Here is a 25,494-nt window from a genome sequence, read left to right on the forward strand (position 1 = left end):
GTCCTCACCGCCTCCTATTCTAACCTACTGCAAAGGAGGTCTTGCGGAGCAGTGGGTAGCATCCCTGCCTCTGAGCCAGGAGCTCCAGATTCAAGTCCCACTCTGGGACTTAATAGCAAAGGAAGGTGTGCTCATATTGTGGCCAAACAGGTTCGGTATCAGCTTGTAAATCCTTCCAAAATACGCCAATGGTAGGCCGTAAGAGGAGAGATTCCTCGTCAGCCATGTGCTGGAAAGTAATTGGAGCCTCTACCATCACTATCCATAGCTTCGAGACTACAAGATGCATGCAAAAGTACATGTTGCCACAGCAACTTGGCCTCCTGGGGAGGCTGGTCGGCTGGACAGCCAGTGCGGATCAGATTGGTGCTAACAGCACGGGGTTCAATCCCCCTTTCTGGCTGGGGTGGATTTGGGACCTGCCTCCTTACCCTGCCCATGGTGGAGGTTCTGACCCTGTGGGTCGGACCTGCGTTCAGACTGAGAAAAGAAGAATGCCAATCATAAATGTCAATCGCCCTCCTGCTGAGTGAGAACCTCTTGAAATGTGTCTTTTACTGGCTGGGACCTGTCTCCACTTGTTTAAAGTATTTTCACAGTTTCAAGTATTTTATGAAACTACTTTTTTTCCCCCCTGAATCACTTCCTGTTAAATTAAATAAATGAGCTTGAGTAGTCTAGCTCTTCTGTATTTATTTTTCTCCAGGCTGTGTGTACAGTGCAAGACTTACGCCTGCGCTCCAGCCAGGGCTGTGGATGGTGACTAGGAGCAGGACTACAGCTGGTTTCCCTCTTGCTGACTTGGGGAGGGGCTTTACTGCACCTGGCTCAGGTTAGTGAACTCAGCCAAGACCAGGGATCGTATCCAGGGCCTTCCAAATCTGTACAGCCAAGTGCAGGATGTGCTTCACATTACTGAGCCTTCAGCTCTAGGCATCACAGCTCAGCATTGATATATTAGACAGAATTAACTGGAACCAGATGAGTTAAAGTACAAACACAGGTTGCATAATCTAGGTTTGTACTGCTTTGAGGTTTGAAGTTTAGTGGGTGATCCAATTGAGGTGTTTAAAATGATTAAAGGAGTTGATAGAGAGAACAAATTCCTCTGGTGGGGAGTCGAGGGCACAAAGGGAGAATCTTTAATTAGAGCAAGGCTGCTCGGAAACAAAAACAGAAAATGCTGGAAAAATTCAGCAGGTCTGGCAGCATCTGTGCAGACAGAAAATAATTAACATTTCAAGTCCAGGATGACTCTAACCTCTATTCAGGGGTGATGTCAGGAAGCACTCCTTCGCACAAAGGGTAGTAGAAATCTGGAACACTCTCCCCCCAAAAAACTGTTGAGGCCGGGGGCTCAATTGAAAACTTGACAAGTGAGATTAATATTAGCAAGGGGACTAAGGATTATGGAACCAAGACAGGTGAGTGGAGTGAAGATACAGATTTGTGAAGAACTAATGGCAGAGCAGGTTTGAGTAGCTGAGCAGCCTACTGCAGTTCCAAAATCAAATCACTGTGACATGAATTGCAAATTGATTCTTCACAAACTGACACACATACAGACAACGAAAGCCAGCTTTGCTACTCACATGTTCCCCAACGCCACTTCAGCCAACAGAATGAGCCCCACAGGTTCGGCCTGTGACGTGTGGCAGTAATTTGCACTTTTGGAGACCATGTCAGCAAAATAGACGCCTTTACCGAACATGTAACCGGTCTATTAGGAAGCAAAAGAATGATAAATACAATGATGGAACATTCTCCTTCACACATCTGTTAGAAAATAAGAGATATTTAAGTAAGTTATATTTGTATTTGGGTGTGTTAGCTGCAAGGTATATCTTTAAGTTTAATGTATATTTGTGGGTTAAGGGTGAAACCTGGGATCTAGTTTCATTTTGGATTGAACACAGAGTGTTTAAGGGTTTGTTTGTGTGCCTGCATTCTAATGAGATTTTATGACTCTTGAAGGCAAGTTAAAACAAACGCAAGGTAGGAAAAACTGTGCTGTTGCTTAGCAACAGGGGTGCAGAGAGAGGTCCAGTGTCAGAGGATACCAGAAAAGCAATTTTAGTTCAGTTGAAGTCAGGATTCCAGAGAGGCTGAACATAGCAGAGGGAACTGCAGAGAGAGCAGATTTCCAATAAAAACTGAAGGAGAATGTCCCAGAAACCAGGGAATAGGTTCTAAAGGAAAAAACTAAAGTCGCAAGAATACCTTCTAGTCAAAAGGAAGGACATGAATCCGGAAAAGGTCCTGTTAAGTGACGTTAAAAGTAAAGGGCAGAGAGAAAGGCTCCAAGCTTCAAGAGAGAAAGCTACAGGATGCAGATTTAAGGCAATATAGGCTTGCGAGAAGCCAGAAGATCCAAGGAGGCAGCTGAAAGTCTGTAACCCTTGACAATTGGCATGTGAAGCAGTAGTGTTCTGTTGGCATGGCTGAATATCGGAGAGGGAGTACACAGAAGGAAGCTTGAATGCATGTGGCGATCCAGGGGAGAGGAACATCAGAAGGAGAATTTCAAAGCTTGGAGGTGGACCCTTGTGGAAGCTGTCCGAGAGAAAGTGTCATTTCGGAGAATATTCTGAAGAGAGTTCTTTGAGAGTGGAGATTGGAAACGCTTGTGTGAAAGACGGAGTTCAATGAGACTGGATGACTCACAGTATGACAAGTGTCTGTGGGGGTTGGGGTGGGAGTGGGGTGGTGGTGGGGGGGGGGTGGTGGTGGTGGGGGGGGGGGAGCGGTGGTGGTGGTGGCAGGGGGTGATTTGATTGAGACCCATTGCATCTGTTTGGGGTAGCATCTGTCACTTGATTTCAGAGTGTGGTGCTTGACCACAGGTCACCTATTGGTTTACATGGACTGTGTACTTACTGGGAACGTTAGAGCATAAAATAGCTTTTATGACTTGTGATATCCTTACAAATCTGTATACATCTGTAAAGGTATAGTTGTGGGTGAAGGAGTGTTGTAATATAATTCATCTTCTCTTGTTTAGTAAGTGTTTTATTCTTTTGTTAAAAGTTCATCAGCTGACTCCAATGCCTCTGTTCAGGAGCTGCCCTCCACGTTTCTAAACAAAAAATGAAAGTTAGGATCTATCAATCCGGATTCCACCTTGGGATCTGACTTGTCCAGTAGTATCATCTGGGATTATAACACATCCTCCCACCCATCACTGCCTCTAACCCAGGAGGCCGCATGCTGCCTCCCTCTGAGCTGGGAGGAGGCCCCATGTTGCCTCCCTCTGAGCCAGGAGGGAAGTGGGCCAGGAGGTTGCAAAAACAGTCCAATCAGTTGAAGGAGAGCAATTGACTGAATAGGGAAGCAAAAAACTGCGGATGCTGGAAATCCAAAACACCTGGAAAAACTGAGCAGGTCTGGCAACATCTGCGGAGAGGAGCACAGTTAACGTTTCGAGTCTGAATGACCCTTCAACAGAATAGGGAAGCAGGTTGGAAATGGAGCAGTGATGTGGAGCACAGATCTGGAGCCAGATTGAGAATTTATATGGGTGCATATCTTACAAACCCATCAGTGTAAGGCCCAATTGAAAGGCAGGTAAGATACTGGTTTGCATTAACAGAGGGACACAGTACATATCAACAGATTGCATTTATATAGCACTTTTAACAAATGTAAAACATTACTAAGATGCTTCAACAAATGAATTAGCAAACATAATTTGTTACTAAGCCATGCAATTAAATATCAGAACAGCCAACCGTGAGCTTGGTGGATTTTGAGGGGTATCTAAAAGGAGTAAAAAGATGTTTATAGAGGGAATTCCAAAGCTTAGGGCCTTGGCAATTGAAAGCATGGCCACCAATGGTGGAGGCAAAGCATGTGTAAGAGGCCTGAATTGGAAGAATGCAGTGATCTCAGCTGTAGAGGTGGAGATCACCGAGCTAGGGAGGGGATGTTGCCATGGAGGGATTTGGACAGGAGGATGAGAATTTTAAAACTGAGGTGTTAGTAGACAGGGAGACAACGTTAATTAGTGAGCACAGGGAAGTTTGCTTTCTTGGTGGACGACACACTGACGTCACACTCTTGTCTGGAGCACCGTACAAAGCCCCAGTCACCAGGTCGCTGGAAAATGTTAAAAGTTAGACCAGTGACTTTAGTCAAATCCTGGGAGTAGATTTTCGGCCCATGTGCAAAATCAACTCCACCAAATGGGCGTAAAGTAAGGTCGGGCGTTTTAAAAAAAAAATAACAGGGGCTGATCCAGCCTCAGTTTTATGAGTTCAGTTGTTCAGCTGAAAATCCACCACTACTGGGGACAGCTCTGGCTCAGTGAAAACACTCTTGAATTCACAAGCCCTTGGCTCAGACAAGTCCCACTCCAGGGACTGGAACACAATCTCGGCTGACACCCCCAGTTGAATAATGAGGGATGGAACGTTATAACTCAGGTTCCTGAATGGAGGGTGGGGGGATATGAAAGATCTTGGACCCTGTGGGGTAGGTGGTGAGCCTTGCACCTCCCTCCCCACCTGATAGAATCAATAAATAGCAGCAATGAAAGTAAAACACAAGAGCCATGATCAGAATGACTGCTTCACCATTTACAGCTTGCTCCCCACCTCCCTCACTCACCACGGGAGCCTCTGGCGGCGCGATGCGGAGACCCTGTGACAAGATGCCAGCAAAGTTGGTGATGCGAGACCCGTGCCAGAGTAGCTGGCGGTTGTGAAGCTCGCTGAAGGGCCCGAAACGCTGTTCTTCCCCTTCACGCTTAATCTTAAATATCTACGGAAAGGAAAAAGACGACTCCACAATGTGAAAACTGACCCATTCCAGACTTTTATGTTACACATGCCAAGGGGTGAAAACTGACCATGCTAAATACAGGCAACAGGTGCTCTGGCAATATGTGTGGGGACATACATATCAGCGTGTAACAACAAGGACATAGTTTGCAGCCAAAACTTATTCCAGCATTCTTTTGTGAAGGTGTTGAATCACAACTGACACTGTCCCAAAGGAGCAGACTTCTTGCTCATTCTTCCCACAGCTCCCCAGACTAGCCAGCTACTTGACTGCAGAGGGGACTTCCGGAGCGACCTGGGATCAAAACCCGGGAGCCTCCTGGTCTGTGTAGCTGAGTTCCCCACTGCCTGGGGCACTGACTCACCAAATCAGGGAGCTCCAGATTCTGTTTCAATGGGGAGTCACTTATGTAGATGTACGTACACCACAGAACTGATGTGAGGGGAAACCAGACAGCAAGTGTGATACTAGGGCCTGGATTTCATAATCGACAAGGTTGCTGTCATCTGAGTTGCAGCAAGGAAGTACTGAAAGAGAAGACCAGGGCTCATGCCAAGGGCAGGCCTGAGGTCCCCCGCTTGGATTACCTCAATGTCACCGGTTTAAGCAGTGTGAGGGAGGACATTCAGAAACGGTGTTCCCTTTCTCTCCTGGAGAAAAAGAAAAGCTGGAGTGGAATGGACCCAGATCTAAATGGTCTGGTAACCTACTGGGAAGACCTCAAAATAGAGCCAGTGCAGGCCCCTAATAGAGGCCTCCCACCAAGGCCACGGAAGGGGACAGCTATGTATCCATGGCAACTCCAAACGGCAAGTGCTGTCCCGAGATCAGGCTGAGATCAGTCTGTGAAGTGTTAGCACACTCACCTCCATCACTTCGAGATCGTACTGGTTGTGCGTAGCAGCGTGTGTGTTTTTAACATAGTCTCTTATTAACTTGGCTTCATCTGTTTTCTTGTCCAGAACCTAAGACACGGAGTTGACAGAAAGCAGAAATGAATTGAGTGACAAATACAAATACAGCAATGTCAGGGTTAACTCTCAGGCGATCACTTTGGGAAATGATGGAGGGAATTGGGAGGGGAATGGTGATCAAGGGAAATGTTGCCGTGGGAGTGTTAAATAAGATGACAAAATTACAATAATTCAGGGATTATTCCACAGCGGGAGCCACAGCCCAGCAACTGAGTGCTGTCATCATTATACGATGATCTCCCCAAACCGCCATTTCCTCTCTTTAACATAGAGACTATCGTTGAGGGTGAGGCCCAGCCTGATATCCCGGCAGTGAACGTTAGCAGAATATTTAACAGAGTGGTTGTGTGTGTGTGTGTGTGTGTGTGTGTGTGTGTGTGTTGGGGGCCTGGGGGGTGGGGGAGTTGCGGGGGGGAGCGCATCAACATTGCAGCCAGATCCAAAACTTCACAGTCCTTCCACCCAAAGTCCAGGGACACAGATTATCTGCAGTAACCTGCTGAAGCTCAGAACACCCACTGTGCACAGTTCAGCTAACGGTGCATTGATTCAGGAAGCTGCTGGGGAAAGTTACAGGGATTTGGTTTAAAAGGAGAGGGCTGCACCAGTCACCTGAATGTCTGTGTGCAACTTCTCGTAATTAACATCGATGGGGTTCTTGGCGTCATCTTCCTTGCCACCTTTCAGGAGACTGTAGGCGACCTCAATGTCCAGTAGGCTGTCCAACATCTGCACTTTGGCCTGAAGGTCAAAGAAAGAAACAGCGAGGTTAGAAAAGCACCAAATGACAGATCTCAAAAAGGTCAGGTTATATGGGTGGTGACATGGTTGGGGTTGCAGGGGTGTTTATGGGCACAGGGAAGGGAGAAAGAGCAGGGGGTTGGGAGGGAGAGGGAGAGAGAAAGCTGCCGGCGGGAGGGGGGGGGGTAGTAAGAGGGAGCTGGGGTGGGGGGGGGAGTAAGAGAGAGTGTGTTGGAGGACAGGAGAGAGAGAGAGAGAGAGAGTGAGTTGGGGGGTAGGGGAGAGAGAGTTGGGGGACGAGAGAGAGGGAGAAAAGGAGTGTTGGGGGGGCGGGAGACCGAGCTGGGGTTGGGAGAGAGGGGTGGAGAGTGGGAAAGAGAGAGAGGGGGCAGAGATAGAAAAGTAGTGGGTTATTCAAACTTTTACAGCATCACAATCGAATCCCATTCTGGACTTTCTGACCAGGACAGAGCAATTCCCATTTACTGAATATAACCTAATTATTCCCATCTCCATCCCAGCCAAAACCAATTAAGCTAAACCCAGATTGAAACTGTATTGTCCAGAACACACAGTACAGTTAGCTACTGACCCAATAGGCAAAAAAACACTGGTGTCTTGAAGATTATATTTTGCCTGCGACTGTACTTGGCATGAACCTGGTCCAGATCCTGAAATCCCCTCTGGATATTTCATAAAATAGAATGCCATAACATAGGAAGGGGCCATTCGGCCCATCGTGCCTGTGCCGCTCTTTGAAAGACCTATCCAATTAGTCTTAGCCACCACCCTCCAGCCAACTCTTTCCCCCTTCCAAGTACTTCAGTACAAAAACAGAATTACCTGGAAAAACTCAGCAGGTCTGGCAGCATCGGCGGAGAAGAAAAGAGTTGACGTTTCGAGTCCTCATGACCCTTCAACAAAACTGTTGAAGGGTCATGAGGACTTGAAATGTCACTCTTTTCTTCTCCGCCGATGCTGCCAGACCTGCTGAGTTTTTCCAGGTCATTCTGTTTTTGTTTTGGATTTCCAGCATCTGCAGTTTTTTGTTTTTATCCAAGTACTTCAGTATTTCAGTCAGTGTATTCCAGGTCATCACAACTCTCTGGAAACGTGTGTCGTGAAGGAGAGAGGATCCATGAGTCGCTTTGGGCATCAGAGCACAGACCCAAGGATGGAAAAGCGTCACCTAACTCTACTGCCCACCTTAGTTTAAAAATAAATCACTGGCTCTAGAAATTCAAAAATGGAAAACATGCTGGAGCCCGCTATGCTGCAAGTCTGCAGAGCCTGTCTCCTTTCACCCCTCCAGTCAAGGCTATGAATCCAGACAAACATGATAACGAGCTGCTCTCTCTCTCTCAGATGGTCCAGTTTAATTTGCGTTTGGGGCTGTCTAACAGGTGTAGCTGCAAAGTAAAGGACAAGGAAATGACTGCCTATATTTCAGTAATAAGTGATCAATCTCAACTCAGAAGGGGATCGTGAGGATGAGAACTGAAGTGCCAATTTCTGCCAAGGCTGTAGTTTAAGGGACAAGCACAGGGAGGGGGAGCAACGAAAGGGAATTTATTCCAGGTTGTGACATGTAGCAAACTTGGACACACGTTGTTTTGGTATGAAGTCGATGATGTAGCTACACACAGCACACCCATCATTATTCTCAATGGGAGCAGTGAGTCACAAAGGTCTCAACTCCTTACCTTACCCAGCAGTAAAATACCCCAACTGCATCACAGAATTATACAGCACAGGATAAGGCCATTCGGCCCATCATTTTTAAATTCTTTCATGGGATGTGGGCACCGTTGACTAGGCCAGCATTTATTGCCCTTGAGAAGGTGGTGATGAGCTGCCTTCTTGAACCACTGCAGTCCATGTGTTGTAGGTACACCCACAGTGCTGTTAGGGAGGGAGCTGCAGGATTTTGAACCAGCGACAGTGAAGGAACGGTGATATATTTCCAGGTCAGGATGATGAGTGGCTTGGAGAGGAACTTGCAGGTGGTGGTGGTGTTCCCATGCGCTTGCTGCCCTTGTCCTTCATCATAACTGCGCTAGCTCTTTGACGGAGTTATCCTGTTAGTCTCATTTCCCAGCCTTTTCCCTAACAGCCCTGCAAATCAAGTACGTACCCAATTCTCTTTTAGAATATTAGGAATAGGATCAGGCCTCTCGATGTCTCAAGCCTGCTCTGCCATACAATGGCCGACCTTCCACCTCAACTCCACTTTCTCACTCAATCATCGTATGTCTCAATCCCCCTCATCATTGAGTGTGTCTCCATCACTCAATTCACAACAACTCTGCATGAAAATATTTCTCATCTTGGTCTCTGGCTCTTTTTGCCAATTATCTTTAATGTGTGTTCTCTGGTTACTGACCCTCCTTGCCAGTGCAAACTGTTCCTCCCCATCTGCTCCAATCAAAACCCCTCATCATTTTGGAAAAAAAAAACTTGTACTCAATCTATTTATCACCCTGGTTACCTGGATATATTCTTCATTATTCAAGAGTGGCGGTTTCTTCATTCCAAAGTCATGTGGTATGAGTGTGTAGAAGCGATTGGAGAGGTCCAGTATCTGAGATTCCGTCCCATTGCCAGCGACAACCTTAACACAGCAAAATGATAGACGTTTACCATCTTCTGTAGAGATTTATCTCTCTCATCATGCAATTTTTTTTTGGGAAAAGGAATCGACTCCCACCTTTTACATTTTATTTGGCCTGGGGCATGAGGATGCTGCTTGGCAAGACATGCATTTATTGCCCCCTGCCTGGGGTGCCCTGAGGTGATGGCGGGCCTTCTTCTTGTGGTCCTTTTGGTGTGCTTACAGAAGGGTTCAGTAGGGCAATAACCAGCTCCCCTCATGGCTTAGCTCCTTGGTGGAACTATCCAATTAGTGAATGAAAATACTTCCCAGTGTAGTACTGAGTCACAAAGGCCAGGGAGAAGCACTGCCCAATGCACTATTGCAACGCACAGACCTGGACGATGTACTGGAGTCGCACGGACAATATCGACTCTGTTGCCAGTCCCACGGCGATCTGATTTTTTTTGGCAAGTTCGCTTTCACAACTCACCGTGGTGGGATTTGAATTCACAGCCTCTGAGCACTGCTATCGAATTCCCCTAACCACTAGGCTACCATAAGGAGAGACAGCTGCAGTCCTACCTGCTGAACCTCACTGAGAATGGCATAGGCACTCTGGATCTGTCTCTTGCTCAGTTTGCCCAGGGGCATCTTCTGAAGATCGATCTGTTGGGAAAGAGACATAGCAATTGATGGCATTAAATACCAGATGGTCCCAGGGAAGCATGAATTACAGCCCTTCCACTACAGCCAGATACATACAGAAAATGTATTTTGTATATAGAAGTGTTCATATATCTTCACGTATCACAGAAGAAAGCCCATTACTTTGAATCTACAGTGCAACTTGCCCAACGAAAGGAAACATTTGCAGATTATCTTTGAGTCCCGTCCTCTATATACCCAAGTATTAGCCAACAAGCAATTAGCCTGAGTGACCCAGGAAGGTACAATAATTACAACTTGTAGACACACCCAGCTGCACAGCAGAATAATACCCAATCCTAGGAGATCCCCAGTGGCATTGCTCCCTTCAGGGCCAGAGGATAAAACTGGAGCCACAGCACCACCCAGTGAATACAGCGTGACCAGGGCCTGTTTACATAGGGAAATCTCATTCAAAATGTGCACAGCTGGTTTCAATATTAAATGTTGATATCAAAAAGTGTGTCCAAAAATTGCAACAGGAAGTGAAGCTTGATAATGGGAAATATGTCCTTATGGAAGGCTTTTAAGCCACATATTTCATGGTATAATACAACAGTTTCTCCTCCAACCTAGTGTGAGCAGCAACAGGGTAAGGATTTGCTATTATTTCAGAAGTGAGGCAAATTGGATAGCTCTTTCAATGAGCTGACGCAGGCACAATGGACCGAATGGCCTCCTGTGCTGCAAAATTCTCAAATTAAAAGAAAATGGTAGTATACAGGCCCAAATAGGTTTACTACTGGAATGAAACACTTTTATTTCTAAGACTTTGTCAAAGGGTCTAGCTCCAACAATCCGCCAGCTTGAATTCGTCCTATTCATTAAAGGACGTGACAGGCTGCAGCTCAGTTTCCGCGCCCTGTACTTGACCCCATGACGACCCCACCCCACCTCCAATTGTGCCCTTCCCCCGGCAAATCTTCATACCTCAAACTCCACCATGGCTTTCTTCATACTCTCTACATCGAAGATAGTCTTGATGAGGTCCTGCACAGCCTTATCAAGCTTGGATTTGGTACTGGAATTTGCAGTTAGCTTCTTCACAGCTTCTTCATCCTATGGGCAGAGGGACTGAGAAACATTAGTTACTGAAGGTACATTATCAGTACAGTGACATCCCAGAGACTGAGGGGAGTGTATGTACACAAATCTTTGGAGGAAATGGGGTAATTAAAAAAAATTCATGGGATATGGGTGTCAGTGGCTAAACCAGTATTTATTGCTCATCCTTAATTATCCTTGAGAAGGTGGTAGTGAGCTGCCTTCTTGAACCGCTGCAGTCCATGTGGTGTAGGTACACCCATAGTGCTGTTAGAGAGGGAGTTCCAGGATTTTGACCCAGTGACACTGAAGGAACGGTGATATATTTCCAAGTCAGGATGGTGAGTGACTTGGAGGGGAACTTCCAGGTGGAGGTGTTCCCATGTGTCTGGTGCCCTTGTCCTTCTAGATGGTAATGGTTGTGGGTTTGGAAAGAACTGTCAAAGGAGCCTTGTTTTGTTCCTGCAGCACATCTGGTAGGTGGTACACACTGCTGCCAGTGTGTCAGTGGTGGGAAGAGAGAAACAGGGTTAACATTTCAAGTCCGTATCAGGGCAGGGGTCATACGGACTCGAAACGTTAACTCTGTCTTTTTCTCCACAGATGCTGTTAGGCCTGCTGAGTTTTTCCAGCATTTTCTGTTTTTGTTTCAGATTTACAGCATTTGCAGTATTTTGCTTTTATCACAGGTTTAAGATAACTGGCAAAAGGGCCAGAGGGAAGAGCACAAGTTTTTTTACGTAGTGAGCTGGAATGTGCAGTGTGAGGGGGCAGCGTGAGCAGACTGAATAACTTTTAAATGGGAACAGAGTCAATACTTCAAGGGGATTATGTAGTCAGGCTATGAGAAAAGAGCAGGGCTGTGAGCCTAGGTGGACAAATGCTTCAAAAGAGCCAGCACAGGCATGATGGGCCAAATGATCCACCTTCTGTGCTGTACCTTTCAATGATCAATTAACCAACCAAGAACTGCAGGAACATTGTGATTGCTCGATGCACAAAGACCATGATCCATCTAGCTTGGCGAGTACCATGCTGGTACAATGTTAGAGAGACAATGGAGCAATCAACCTCTATCTATTCATCATCTTTCCGATCGGTGTGGGTGGGGTGGGGGTGGGGGCGCGGCGGTGGGAGGGTGTCCAGGGTGGGGAATGGAACCCACCTGGCCATAGTCGATCTCCAGGGGGTAGAATCTGTTGGGGTATTTGGTGAAGTTCTTGGAATGCCAGGCATTGCCTGTCTTTTCCTCATAAAGCCCCAGGAAATGGTCGACAGCTTCCTCTTTGGATGACATCTTCTCCAGTTTGTTGCCTCCGATGGTAGTCCCCACGCGGCCCCAGGACCTGAAGACCCAGTACCTATGAGAGCGGAATCAAGCTTCCAGTCAACACAGTAATCACTGGACTCCGGGAGGCTTTTTCTGTTTCATCCCCCAACTCAATGCCTGGTGTTGCCAGGATGAAGTCCCACCAGCTTTCCCCCACCCACCACATGGGGAGAGCGAGGTGTAGAGGAAGAGAGAGACAGAGAGAGAGAGAGAGACAGACGGAGAGAGAGACAGCGAGAGAGAGAGACAGCGAGAAAGAGAGACAGCGAGAAAGAGAGACAGCGAAAGAGAGAGAGAGACAGCGAAAGAGAGAGAGAGACAGCGAGAGAGAGAGACAGCGAGAGAGAGAGACAGCGAGAGAGAGAGACAGCGAGAGAGAGAGACAGCGAGAGAGAGAGACAGCGAGAGAGAGAGAGAGACAGCGAGAGAGAGAGAGACAGAGAGAGAGAGAGAGACAGAGAGAGAGAGAGACAGACAGAGAGAGAGAGAGAGAGACAGACAGAGAGAGAGAGAGAGACAGACAGACAGAGAGAGAGAGAGAGAGAGAGTGACAGAGAGAGAGAGAGACAGGCAGGCAGAGAGAGAGAGAGACAGGCAGGCAGAGGGAGAGAGAGACAGGCAGGCAGAGGGAGAGAGAGACAGGCAGACAGAGGGAGAGAGAGACAGGCAGACAGAGGGAGAGAGAGACAGGCAGACAGAGGGAGAGAGAGACAGGCAGACAGAGGGAGAGAGAGACAGGCAGACAGAGGGAGAGAGAGACAGGCAGACAGAGGGAGAGAGAGACAGGCAGACAGAGGGAGAGAGAGACAGGCAGACAGAGGGAGAGAGAGACAGGCAGACAGAGGGAGAGAGAGACAGGCAGACAGAGGGAGAGAGAGACAGGCAGACAGAGGGAGAGAGAGACAGGCAGACAGAGGGAGAGAGAGACAGGCAGACAGAGGGAGAGAGAGACAGGCAGACAGAGGGAGAGAGAGACAGGCAGACAGAGGGAGAGAGAGACAGGCAGACAGAGGGAGAGAGAGACAGGCAGACAGAGGGAGAGAGAGACAGGCAGACAGAGGGAGAGAGAGACAGGCAGACAGAGGGAGAGAGAGACAGGCAGACAGAGGGAGAGAGAGACAGGCAGACAGAGGGAGAGAGAGACAGGCAGACAGAGGGAGAGAGAGACAGGCAGACAGAGGGAGAGAGAGACAGGCAGACAGAGGGAGAGAGAGACAGGCAGACAGAGGGAGAGAGAGACAGGCAGACAGAGGGAGAGAGAGACAGGCAGACAGAGGGAGAGAGAGACAGGCAGACAGAGGGAGAGAGAGACAGGCAGACAGAGGGAGAGAGAGACAGGCAGACAGAGGGAGAGAGAGACAGGCAGACAGAGGGAGAGAGAGACAGGCAGACAGAGGGAGAGAGAGACAGGCAGACAGAGGGAGAGAGAGACAGGCAGACAGAGGGAGAGAGAGACAGGCAGACAGAGGGAGAGAGAGACAGGCAGACAGAGGGAGAGAGAGACAGGCAGACAGAGGGAGAGAGAGACAGGCAGACAGAGGGAGAGAGAGACAGGCAGACAGAGGGAGAGAGAGACAGGCAGACAGAGGGAGAGAGAGACAGGCAGACAGAGGGAGAGAGAGACAGGCAGACAGAGGGAGAGAGAGACAGGCAGACAGAGGGAGAGAGAGACAGGCAGACAGAGGGAGAGAGAGACAGGCAGACAGAGGGAGAGAGAGACAGGCAGACAGAGGGAGAGAGAGACAGGCAGACAGAGGGAGAGAGAGACAGGCAGACAGAGGGAGAGAGAGACAGGCAGACAGAGGGAGAGAGAGACAGGCAGACAGAGGGAGAGAGAGACAGGCAGACAGAGGGAGAGAGAGACAGGCAGACAGAGGGAGAGAGAGACAGGCAGACAGAGGGAGAGAGAGACAGGCAGACAGAGGGAGAGAGAGACAGGCAGACAGAGGGAGAGAGAGACAGGCAGACAGAGGGAGAGAGAGACAGGCAGACAGAGGGAGAGAGAGACAGGCAGACAGAGGGAGAGAGAGACAGGCAGACAGAGGGAGAGAGAGACAGGCAGACAGAGGGAGAGAGAGACAGGCAGACAGAGGGAGAGAGAGACAGGCAGACAGAGGGAGAGAGAGACAGGCAGACAGAGGGAGAGAGAGACAGGCAGACAGAGGGAGAGAGAGACAGGCAGACAGAGGGAGAGAGAGACAGGCAGACAGAGGGAGAGAGAGACAGGCAGACAGAGGGAGAGAGAGACAGGCAGACAGAGGGAGAGAGAGACAGGCAGACAGAGGGAGAGAGAGACAGGCAGACAGAGGGAGAGAGAGACAGGCAGACAGAGGGAGAGAGAGACAGGCAGACAGAGGGAGAGAGAGACAGGCAGACAGAGGGAGAGAGAGACAGGCAGACAGAGGGAGAGAGAGACAGGCAGACAGAGGGAGAGAGAGACAGGCAGACAGAGGGAGAGAGAGACAGGCAGACAGAGGGAGAGAGAGACAGGCAGACAGAGGGAGAGAGAGACAGGCAGACAGAGGGAGAGAGAGACAGGCAGACAGAGGGAGAGAGAGACAGGCAGACAGAGGGAGAGAGAGACAGGCAGACAGAGGGAGAGAGAGACAGGCAGACAGAGGGAGAGAGAGACAGGCAGACAGAGGGAGAGAGAGACAGGCAGACAGAGGGAGAGAGAGACAGGCAGACAGAGGGAGAGAGAGACAGGCAGACAGAGGGAGAGAGAGACAGGCAGACAGAGGGAGAGAGAGACAGGCAGACAGAGGGAGAGAGAGACAGGCAGACAGAGGGAGAGAGAGACAGGCAGACAGAGGGAGAGAGAGACAGGCAGACAGAGGGAGAGAGAGACAGGCAGACAGAGGGAGAGAGAGACAGGCAGACAGAGGGAGAGAGAGACAGGCAGACAGAGGGAGAGAGAGACAGGCAGACAGAGGGAGAGAGAGACAGGCAGACAGAGGGAGAGAGAGACAGGCAGACAGAGGGAGAGAGAGACAGGCAGACAGAGGGAGAGAGAGACAGGCAGACAGAGGGAGAGAGAGACAGGCAGACAGAGGGAGAGAGAGACAGGCAGACAGAGGGAGAGAGAGACAGGCAGACAGAGGGAGAGAGAGACAGGCAGACAGAGGGAGAGAGAGACAGGCAGACAGAGGGAGAGAGAGACAGGCAGACAGAGGGAGAGAGAGACAGGCAGACAGAGGGAGAGAGAGACAGGCAGACAGAGGGAGAGAGAGACAGGCAGACAGAGGGAGAGAGAGACAGGCAGACAGAGGGAGAGAGAGACAGGCAGACAGAGGGAGAGAGAGACAGGCAGACAGAGGGAGAGAGAGAGACAGGCAGACAGAGGGAGAGAGAGACAGGCAGACAGAGGGAGAGAGAGACAGGCAGACAGAGGGAGAGAGAGACAGGCAGACAGAGGGAGAGAGAGACAGGCAGACAGAGGGAGAGAGAGACAGGCAGACAGAGGGAGAGAGAGACAGGCAGACAGAGGGAGAGAGAGACAGGCAGACAGAGGGAGAGAGAGACAGGCAGACAGAGGGAGAGAGAGACAGGCAGACAGAGGGAGAGAGAGACAGGCAGACAGAGGGAGAGAGAGACAGGCAGACAGAGGGAGAGAGAGACAGGCAGACAGAGGGAGAGAGAGACAGGCAGACAGAGGGAGAGAGAGACAGGCAGACAGAGGGAGAGAGAGACAGGCAGACAGAGGGAGAGAGAGACAGGCAGACAGAGGGAGAGAGAGACAGGCAGACAGAGGGAGAGAGAGACAGGCAGACAGAGGGAGAGAGAGACAGGCAGACAGAGGGAGAGAGAGACAGGCAGACAGAGGGAGAGAGAGACAGGCAGACAGAGGGAGAGAGAGACAGGCAGGCAGAGGGAGAGAGAGACAGGCAGGCAGAGGGAGAGAGAGACAGGCAGGCAGAGGGAGAGAGAGACAGGCAGGCAGAGGGAGAGAGAGACAGGCAGGCAGAGGGAGAGAGAGACAGGCAGGCAGAGGGAGAGAGAGACAGGCAGGCAGAGGGAGAGAGAGACAGGCAGGCAGAGGGAGAGAGAGACAGGCAGGCAGAGGGAGAGAGAGACAGGCAGGCAGAGGGAGAGAGAGACAGGCAGGCAGACGGAGGGAGAGACAGGCAGGCAGGCAGACGGAGGGAGAGACAGGCAGGCAGACGGAGGGAGAGACAGGCAGGCAGACGGAGGGAGAGACAGGCAGGCAGACGGAGGGAGAGACAGGCAGGCAGACGGAGGGAGAGACAGGCAGGCAGACGGAGGGAGAGACAGGCAGGCAGACGGAGGGAGAGACAGGCAGGCAGACGGAGGGAGAGACAGGCAGGCAGACGGAGGGAGAGACAGGCAGGCAGACGGAGGGAGAGACAGGCAGGCAGACGGAGGGAGAGACAGGCAGGCAGACGGAGGGAGAGACAGGCAGGCAGACGGAGGGAGAGACAGGCAGGCAGACGGAGGGAGAGACAGGCAGGCAGACGGAGGGAGAGACAGGCAGGCAGACGGAGGGAGAGACAGGCAGGCAGACGGAGGGAGAGACAGGCAGGCAGACGGAGGGAGAGACAGGCAGGCAGACGGAGGGAGAGACAGGCAGGCAGACGGAGGGAGAGACAGGCAGGCAGACGGAGGGAGAGACAGGCAGGCAGACGGAGGGAGAGACAGGCAGGCAGACGGAGGGAGAGACAGGCAGGCAGACGGAGGGAGAGACAGGCAGGCAGACGGAGGGAGAGACAGGCAGGCAGACGGAGGGAGAGACAGGCAGGCAGACGGAGGGAGAGACAGGCAGGCAGACGGAGGGAGAGACAGGCAGGCAGACGGAGGGAGAGACAGGCAGGCAGACGGAGGGAGAGACAGGCAGGCAGACGGAGGGAGAGACAGGCAGGCAGACGGAGGGAGAGACAGGCAGGCAGACGGAGGGAGAGACAGGCAGGCAGACGGAGGGAGAGACAGGCAGGCAGACGGAGGGAGAGACAGGCAGGCAGACGGAGGGAGAGACAGGCAGGCAGACGGAGGGAGAGACAGGCAGGCAGACGGAGGGAGAGACAGGCAGGCAGACGGAGGGAGAGACAGGCAGGCAGACGGAGGGAGAGACAGGCAGGCAGACGGAGGGAGAGACAGGCAGGCAGACGGAGGGAGAGACAGGCAGGCAGACGGAGGGAGAGACAGGCAGGCAGACGGAGGGAGAGACAGGCAGGCAGACGGAGGGAGAGACAGGCAGGCAGACGGAGGGAGAGACAGGCAGGCAGACGGAGGGAGAGACAGGCAGGCAGACGGAGGGAGAGACAGGCAGGCAGACGGAGGGAGAGACAGGCAGGCAGACGGAGGGAGAGACAGGCAGGCAGACGGAGGGAGAGACAGGCAGGCAGACGGAGGGAGAGACAGGCAGGCAGACGGAGGGAGAGACAGGCAGGCAGACGGAGGGAGAGACAGGCAGGCAGACGGAGGGAGAGACAGGCAGGCAGACGGAGGGAGAGACAGACAGGCAGACGGAGGGAGAGACAGACAGGCAGACGGAGGGAGAGACAGACAGGCAGACGGAGGGAGAGACAGACAGGCAGACGGAGGGAGAGACAGACAGGCAGACGGAGGGAGAGACAGACAGGCAGACGGAGGGAGAGACAGACAGGCAGACGGAGGGAGAGACAGACAGGCAGACGGAGGGAGAGACAGACAGGCAGACGGAGGGAGAGACAGACAGGCAGACGGAGGGAGAGACAGACAGGCAGACGGAGGGAGAGACAGACAGGCAGACGGAGGGAGAGACAGGCAGACAGAGGGAGAGACAGGCAGACAGAGGGAGAGACAGGCAGACAGAGGGAGAGACAGGCAGACAGAGGGAGAGACAGGCAGACAGAGGGAGAGACAGGCAGACAGAGGGAGAGACAGGCAGACAGAGGGAGAGACAGGCAGACAGAGGGAGAGACAGGCAGACAGAGGGAGAGACAGGCAGACAGAGGGAGAGACAGGCAGACAGAGGGAGAGACAGGCAGACAGAGGGAGAGACAGGCAGACAGAGGGAGAGACAGGCAGACAGAGGGAGAGACAGGCAGACAGAGGGAGAGACAGGCAGACAGAGGGAGAGACAGGCAGACAGAGGGAGAGACAGGCAGACAGAGGGAGAGACAGGCAGACAGAGGGAGAGACAGGCAGACAGAGGGAGAGACAGGCAGACAGAGGGAGAGACAGGCAGACAGAGGGAGAGACAGGCAGGCAGGGTGGAGTCAGAGAGTTAGAGGGGGACGGGGAAGCAGAGATAAGGGAGAGGGGGAGGGGGCTCGTCCATACTGAAAACTTCCTATGGTTTCGATGAGTGAGTGTTCCTGCACTTCATGTTCACCCAGTGTCTCTAGTGAAGAGTGAGGGCGAGGGTGAGTGAGAGCATGGCAGATAGCCCACCACCAGGAAACCTGTTCACACAAAGTGCAGGCACTGAGGCCAAGGAAAACTAGGGGATTGCTGAGGAGGAAGGCAGAGAAAAACAAAACCAAAACAAACTGTTCTCCCCTCTTCCTTCACCCTCCCCACATCCCTGAATACATCAGAAAATGGGGTAAGTAAAGGTGCTGTGTCGCACCAGATTGTTTCATGGACTGTTGGTACCAGGGGTATCTCAATCCCAAAATGCCCCTTCAGACCAGGCTTCTTGCTGATGGTCACACAATCAAACTCATCTAAAACACCTCAGTTGGCAATGATATAGTTCACCAACAAAGACCTGGTTTAAAATCCTCTCCATTCTCTAATAGAGGTCTAGGCTGGGCCAGCAGGAATGATCCACTCGTATCCCAGCAGAGAGGCCTGGTTGACCATAAGCACCCCCCTCGGTTGGAGGGTCCTTTTGTATAAGCTGGAGCCGACACTGAACCCAGCACCAACCTCCTCTTGTTGTCGTCCTCCAGCAGTTGCAGCTTGTAGTAGGAGTTTGAACCACGGGAGATATCGACCAAACCCAATGTGGCGCTCAGAATTCTGCCGCCCTGCTCAAAGACATGAGCCGAGTCCTCTAGCCCTGAAAACGAGTAAACAAGAGTATGGGGTCCTCCAATTCACAACTCCCCCACCCTTGCCCCCTCCCCCACATCGACCTTCTCACTCCAGGGCCAGTTCCACTCCTAATATTCCCAAGCTGCCAGGCTGAGCAACCTTGGCTCTCCACCACACCACCCCCATCAGCTTAAACTCTCAGTCATGGTTCAGTGGGTAGCACGCTAGCCTTCGAGTCAGAAGGTCATAGGTTGAAATCCCACTCCAGCACAAAAATCAACACTGACAACTCCAGTGCAGCATTGAGGGAGTGCTGCTCTGCCAGAGATGCTGTCTTGAACGAGGCCCCACCTGTCCCCTCAGGCGGATGGAAAAGATCCCCCACCGGCAGATTTTTTTTTTGAAGAGCCAGTCTCTCCGGGCTCCTGGTTAGTTCTTGGACCGAACTGAAGACGGATTTTACGAGCAGTCACTGGAGCCGAGGCCTAAAGTGTACGCCTCGCAACCCCAACCTTTCAGTGAGTGAGCAGATTAACGGGTCCTTCACATGCTTGTTCCGAAGTTTCAGTTTTAGTGCTCAGGAAGCCAGCAGAGATGGTAAAAGGATTTTTTAAAAAAATAAGTAATTTGAGACCTGACATGTGGTGAGTGGAACTGGCTTGGGAGGAACAGTTGACTATGGCTCCCAAATCCCTCCAACGCTGGGGGCTTTCCTAACCTCATGTCTGTGTCTGTTGTAGGCTAACTGAAAGAGATTGGTCACTATGTATAGTCAACAACTCCACTATTATATCATTGTATCGAGAGGAGGATAGGTGGTGAGTGAAATGGACCTTCAGCTTCTTAACATCTGGCAATTGCTATGTTCCTATGGAAACACTTGCAGTTGGTGCTGATATTCAGGCTCCACATACCAGAGTCAGGATCCACAGCACCTCCTCCTTTAACCGTCAGCTTCATCTTCTTTTCAGATTTGCTGGTGCCTGTAAGAAAGAGAGAGAGAGAGAGTCAAAACTGGCTGGGTTTCATCCTTACCAATACAAACATATGAGCTTAGAGCAGGAGTCGGCCTTTTGGCCCCTTCAGCCTGCTCCGCCATTCAGTAGGATCATGGCTGATCTGATTGTGGCCTCAGCTCCACATTCCCGCCTACCCCTGGTAACCTTTCACTCCCTTGTTAGTCAAGAATCTATCTCCTCTGCCTTAAAAATATTCATTGATCCAGCTTCCACCGCTCTCTGGGGAAAAGAGTTCTAAAGATTCACACCTCTTTCAGTCTTAAACGAGCAACCCTTTATTTTTAAACTGTGTCCCCTTGTTCTAGTCTCTCCCACAAGGAGAAACATCCTCTCCACATCCACCCTGTTAAGTCCCCTCAGGATCTTATATGTTTCAATAAGATCATCTCTCATTCTTCTAAACTCCAATGGAAACAGGCCCAGCCTGTCTGACTTTTCCTTTTAGGATAACCCCTTCATTTCAGGAAGCAGTCTTAGGAATCTCCTCTGAACTTCTCCTAAGGCATTTATATCCTTTCTTAAATAAGGAGGCCAAAACTGTACACCACATCTGCAGTACAACTGCAGAAAAACATCACTACTTTTATATTCTATTCAGCTTGCAATAGAGGACAACATTCCATTTCCCTTCCTAATCACTTCTTGCAACTGCATGCTAATTTTTTGAGATTCATGTACTAGGACACCCAGATCCCTCTGTACCTCTGCAGTCTTCCTCCATTTAAATGATATACCGCTTTTCTATTCTTCCTGCCAAAGTGGACAAGTTCACATTTTCCAACATTGTACTCCATCTGCCAAATTTTTGCCAAAAATTGAACCATCTAAATCCCTTTACAGACTCTATGTTCTCTTCACAACTTAATATCCTACCTATTTTTGTGTCATCAGCAAATCTAGCACCCAATACTTCAGTCCCATCATCCAAGTCATGGATATAATTCTCAGCCAGGAATCTGAAGTTTATTTTCGAACAATGTGGCTGACCCTTAACAACGCTCTGAAGAAATTTCTTCAGTCGACCCCCAAACCACTACAAATCACAACTGAGAGACAGGATCTGCCCCACAGGGAGCAGCAGGGGTTCAAGGCAGCAGCTCACCACCATCTTCTTAAATACAATCAGGGATGGGCAATAAACATCAGCCTTGCTGGTGGCACTACATCTCAAGGATTATTTGCAAAACATTTATAAACTCTTAAGCCCAACCTCGGTGTCAGCTGTGGTTCAGGGGGTAGCAGCCTCGCGTCAGAGTCAGAAGGTCATGGGTTCAAGTCCCACTCCAGTGCAGTACTGAGCGAGTGCCGCATTGTGGGCAGTGTCGCCTTTCAGGTGCGTTATTAAACCGAGGCCCCGCTTGCCCTCTCAGGTGGAGCTTTATGAAGAGTTATTCCCAGCATCTTAACCAGTATCTACCCCTGAACCAACCAACCCCTTGAGCCTGCCTTGCCATCATAGATCACGGCCGACTTGTACTTAAAATCTATATCCCTAGTCATATTAGTGAAACAGGTTATCTAGTTATATGTTTCCTTGCTGGTTGTGGAAGCTTGTTGTGCACAAATTGGCTGCCCCAGTTCCTACATTATAACAGTGACTGCACTTCAAAAAGTACTTCATTGGCTGTAAGAGCTTTGGGGTGTTCTGAGGTTGTGAAAGGCACTGGTATGAATGCGTCTTTCCTTACAGACGATCATGTGGAACTCCGTTACCTTCCTCCTGCTTGACTTTGCCACTGGAGCTTTTCGCAACCTTGTTCCCAGTGGACTTCCCAGCGACAGGTGGCTCCGACACCACCTCAGGGGCAAGTTCAGCTCCCCAAGAAGAGATCTTGTGGACTGACAGCAACTCTGGAAGGCCCTTCCCTGACTGAAGATCATCGAGGAAGTCCTCAGAAACCACCCTGACATTGGCTTCCTTCACCTCTTCCATCTTCTTGTTCATTTTGTCCAACTCCTCTGCAGGAAAATCACCAGCAATCAGTTAAAACCGCCCAGAGGGAAAAATTCAACAGAGGATAATAGAATCAGGCCATTCAGCCCCTCAGGCCTGTTCTACTGTTATAGAGGAACACAATAACAAGAGGCCATTCAGCCCCTCAGACCTGATTCACTTTTGTAGAGGAACACAGTGACAGGAGGCCATGTCTTGCCATTCAATTAGTTCCTGGGGATCTGCACCTCAATTCCATCCACCTGTTTGAAGTTAACTCTCCAGTCAACACACTTGATGACGCTGTTCCATCAAACACTCCCAAGACAGGTACAGCACAGATTTAATATAGAGTGAAACTCCCTCTTTTCCCTATCAAACAATCCCAGGGCAGGTTGGCCATTAAATCTTGATTCTAACAATGAGCTTCATTATTAATCCCAGTAGAGCCTCTGGAACTTATTGAAATCTCCCTCAATAAACCTGTGGCCCTGGTGAGGTAGAGGTTGAAACCAGCCCTAAATTAGCAGCCAGATGGTGGCCGCATGAGGGTGTGATAGAGTCTGCGGGGGGAAGAGAGGGGCGGGGGGAAGAGAGGGAGGGGGGGGAGGAGAGGGGAGGGAAGAGAGGGAGGGGGAGGGAAGAGGGAGGGGGAGGGAAGAGGGGGAGGGAGGGGGAGGGAAGAGGGGGAGGGAGGGGGAGGGAAGAGGGGGAGGGAGGGGGAGGGAAGAGGGGGAGGGAGGGGGAGGGAAGAGGAGGAGGGAGGGGGAGGGAAGAGGAGGAGGGAGGGGGAGGGAAGAGGGGGAGGGAGGGGGAGGGAGGGAAGAGGGGGAGGGAAGAGGGGGAGGGAAGAGGGGCAGGGAAGAGGGGCAGGGAAGAGGGGCAGGGAAGAGGGGCAGGGAAGAGGGGCAGGGAAGAGGGGCAGGGAAGAGGGGCAGGGAAGAGGGGCAGGGAAGAGGGGCAGGGAAGAGGGGCAGGGAAGAGGGGCAGGGAGGGGGAGGGAAGAGGGGCAGGGAGGGGGAGGGAAGAGGGGCAGGGAGGGGGAGGGAAGAGGGGCAGGGAGGGGGAGGGAAGAGGGGCAGGGAGGGGGAGGGAAGAGGGGGAGGGAGGGGGAGGGAAGAGGGGGAGGGAGGGGGAGGGAAGAGGGGAGGGAGGGAAGAGGGGGAGGGAGGGGGAGGGAAGAGGGGGAGGGAGGGGGAGGGAAGAGGAGGGAAGAGGGGGAGGGAAGAGGGGGAGGGAGGGGGAGGGAAGGGGGGAGGGAGGGGGAGGGAAGAGGGGCAGGGAGGGGGAGGGAAGAGGGGCAGGGAGGGGGAGGGAAGAGGGGCAGGGAGGGGGAGGGAAGAGAGGGAGGGAAGAGGGGGAGGGAGGGGGGAGGGAGAGAGGGGGGAGGAAGAGAGGGGGGAGGGAGGGAGGGGGGAGAAATGGAGGGGGGAGAAATGGAGGGGGGAGAAATGGAGGGGGGAGAAATGGAGGGGGGAGAAATGGAGGGGGGAGAAATGGAGGGGGGAGAAATGGAGGGGGGAGAAATGGAGGGGGGAGAAATGGAGGGGGGAGAAATGGAGGGGGGAGAAATGGAGGGGGGAGAAATGGAGGGGGGAGAAATGGAGGGGGGAGAAATGGAGGGGGGAGAAATGGAGGGGGGGCATCCATTTCCTTTAATCCAGTTAGAAAGGAAATAATTTCTTGCTCCTCAGTAAAATCCTCACATTAAAGCTGCTGAAGTGATTCAGTTAAAAGCTTTGTTCCTGCACTAAGAGATTCCATACTTTGTGAGCTGATGCACAGCTTGGCCTTGCTGGCTGTTCCTGTGATCTTCCCTCCAAACTCCTCCACCAGGCGCTTCAATTCATCCTTTTTCTTTGCGAGTTTTCCCAGGGGGAGGACCTTCATGTTCGCCAGAGGTAAACCTACAAGGAGAGGAGAAAAACATGACACCATTAAGGAGGCATAAAAAATACCCCTTCCTCCCCCAGGTGATGCTGGGACCCAAGTTTCAGGCCCATTCACGGATTAGTTACGGTGGTTGGGGCTGATGTGGAGCCTACGAGTGGCCTCAGGGGGGGTTGAGGGCAAAGCATTCAGTCAGGTTCCCAGTGCTGACTGCTCCCCTCCAATCCCAGTCCCAGCTCCACACTGGTGCTCTCTCACTGGGCCTCTACCCATTGGAGTTCAGAAGAATGAGATGTGATCTTATTGAAACATATAAGATCTTGAGGGGACCGGATAGGGTGGATTCCAGGAGGATGTTTCCCCTTGTGGGGGAGACTAGAACCAGGGGACACAGTTTAAGAATGAGAGGTCTCCCGTTTAAGACAGGGATGGGGAGAATTTTTTTCTCTCAGACGGTCATTAGCCTGTGGAATTCTCTTCCCCAGAGAGCAGTGGAGGCTGGGTCATTGAATATAATCAAAGCACAGTTAGATAGATTTCTGATCAACAAAGGAGTCAAGGGTCAAGGAGAATAGGCACACTGAGTTTGTCCCACACAGGCATGATGCTGTAAGATCATAAAAAATAGGGGTGGGAGTAGGCCATTCGGCCCCTCATGCCTGGTCCACCATTCCAAAGGATCATGATTTGGCCTTAAACTCCACTTTCCTGCCTGCGCCCCCCACCCCCCCACCGCCCCCAGAACCCTCGAGTCCCCTGCAGATCAAAAACCTAACTCCGGCTCGAATATATTCAAAGATCCAGTGATCTCGGAGGGAAGGGGATTTTAATGAAGGTGCTCATTGTTCAGAATCCCGACACCGGCCTTTACCAGCTGTGATTCTACTTTTTGAAAGACCCCGACTTTTAAAGAAAGGAGTCAGTCCACTTGAATCAACTGCAAAACAGAGATTATTTCTAAACTCTCCCCTCCAGTTGAAATATGTCATTACAGTTTTTCCTCATTGGCACACTGCAAAAGATCCCCCCCAAATCCTCTCCCAGTTTTGAATTGAGCCAAAGGCAGGCTTGCGGAAAACAGTGCGATCCCGGGCCGGGCCTTGCGTACCTACGGGTGTCGAGGCAACACCGGCATCAGCAGAGGCAGAGTTCTCAGTGCTGGCAGCCGGGGGCATGGGTGGGAAAATCCGGACCTGCCTCTTGAACTTGAACTTCTTCAGGTAGGGAATCTCGTGGAATTCCTGGAAATCACAAAATTCCGCAGATGAAGGTAAATCCTGCAAAAACACAGTGAAGGACGGGCAAAGGAAGGATAGAGGAGGCAGTGACGGCCTTGGGAGAGAACGTAGGGCTCCAGGTCGAAAACTGAAGGCCCGCCCGAATTAAAAGGCAACATCTCATTCCCACTGTGCTCTGGGAATAGGGTCAAAGACACTCATCCCCTTGAGGTCTGCCAGGCTGGGGTTGGATGGGAATCCCATTTTAACAATTGGAGACCCACACATTGA

At 51.3% G+C, this 25,494-nt stretch overlaps 1 protein-coding gene across 2 annotated transcripts in view; it reads right to left on the minus strand.

The window, feature by feature from the left end:
- parp1 (poly (ADP-ribose) polymerase 1) overlaps positions 1 to 25,494 on the minus strand; it is a 66,631-nt gene that overhangs the window by 8,745 nt on the left and 32,392 nt on the right. The window contains exons 8-20 of one of the 2 annotated variants that reach the window (XM_041188147.1): positions 25,095 to 25,227; positions 23,863 to 24,003; positions 21,877 to 22,122; positions 20,059 to 20,127; positions 19,037 to 19,169; positions 12,002 to 12,197; positions 10,723 to 10,851; positions 9,670 to 9,753; positions 8,983 to 9,105; positions 6,366 to 6,494; positions 5,646 to 5,744; positions 4,606 to 4,758; positions 1,593 to 1,720 (exon numbers count right to left, since the gene is read on the minus strand). In XM_041188147.1, coding sequence (XP_041044081.1) covers positions 1,593 to 1,720; positions 4,606 to 4,758; positions 5,646 to 5,744; positions 6,366 to 6,494; positions 8,983 to 9,105; positions 9,670 to 9,753; positions 10,723 to 10,851; positions 12,002 to 12,197; positions 19,037 to 19,169; positions 20,059 to 20,127; positions 21,877 to 22,122; positions 23,863 to 24,003; positions 25,095 to 25,227 — 1,763 coding nt within the window. Of the gene's footprint in view, positions 1 to 1,592; positions 1,721 to 2,922; positions 3,077 to 4,605; positions 4,759 to 5,645; positions 5,745 to 6,365; positions 6,495 to 8,982; positions 9,106 to 9,669; positions 9,754 to 10,722; positions 10,852 to 12,001; positions 12,198 to 19,036; positions 19,170 to 20,058; positions 20,128 to 21,876; positions 22,123 to 23,862; positions 24,004 to 25,094; positions 25,228 to 25,494 lie in introns of those variants that run through there. The other variant, XM_041188148.1, reaches the window with a different exon arrangement.

The sequence above is a fragment of the Carcharodon carcharias genome, chromosome 5 (assembly GCF_017639515.1).
Source record: "Carcharodon carcharias isolate sCarCar2 chromosome 5, sCarCar2.pri, whole genome shotgun sequence".
Classification (NCBI taxonomy): Eukaryota; Metazoa; Chordata; class Chondrichthyes; order Lamniformes; family Lamnidae; genus Carcharodon; species Carcharodon carcharias.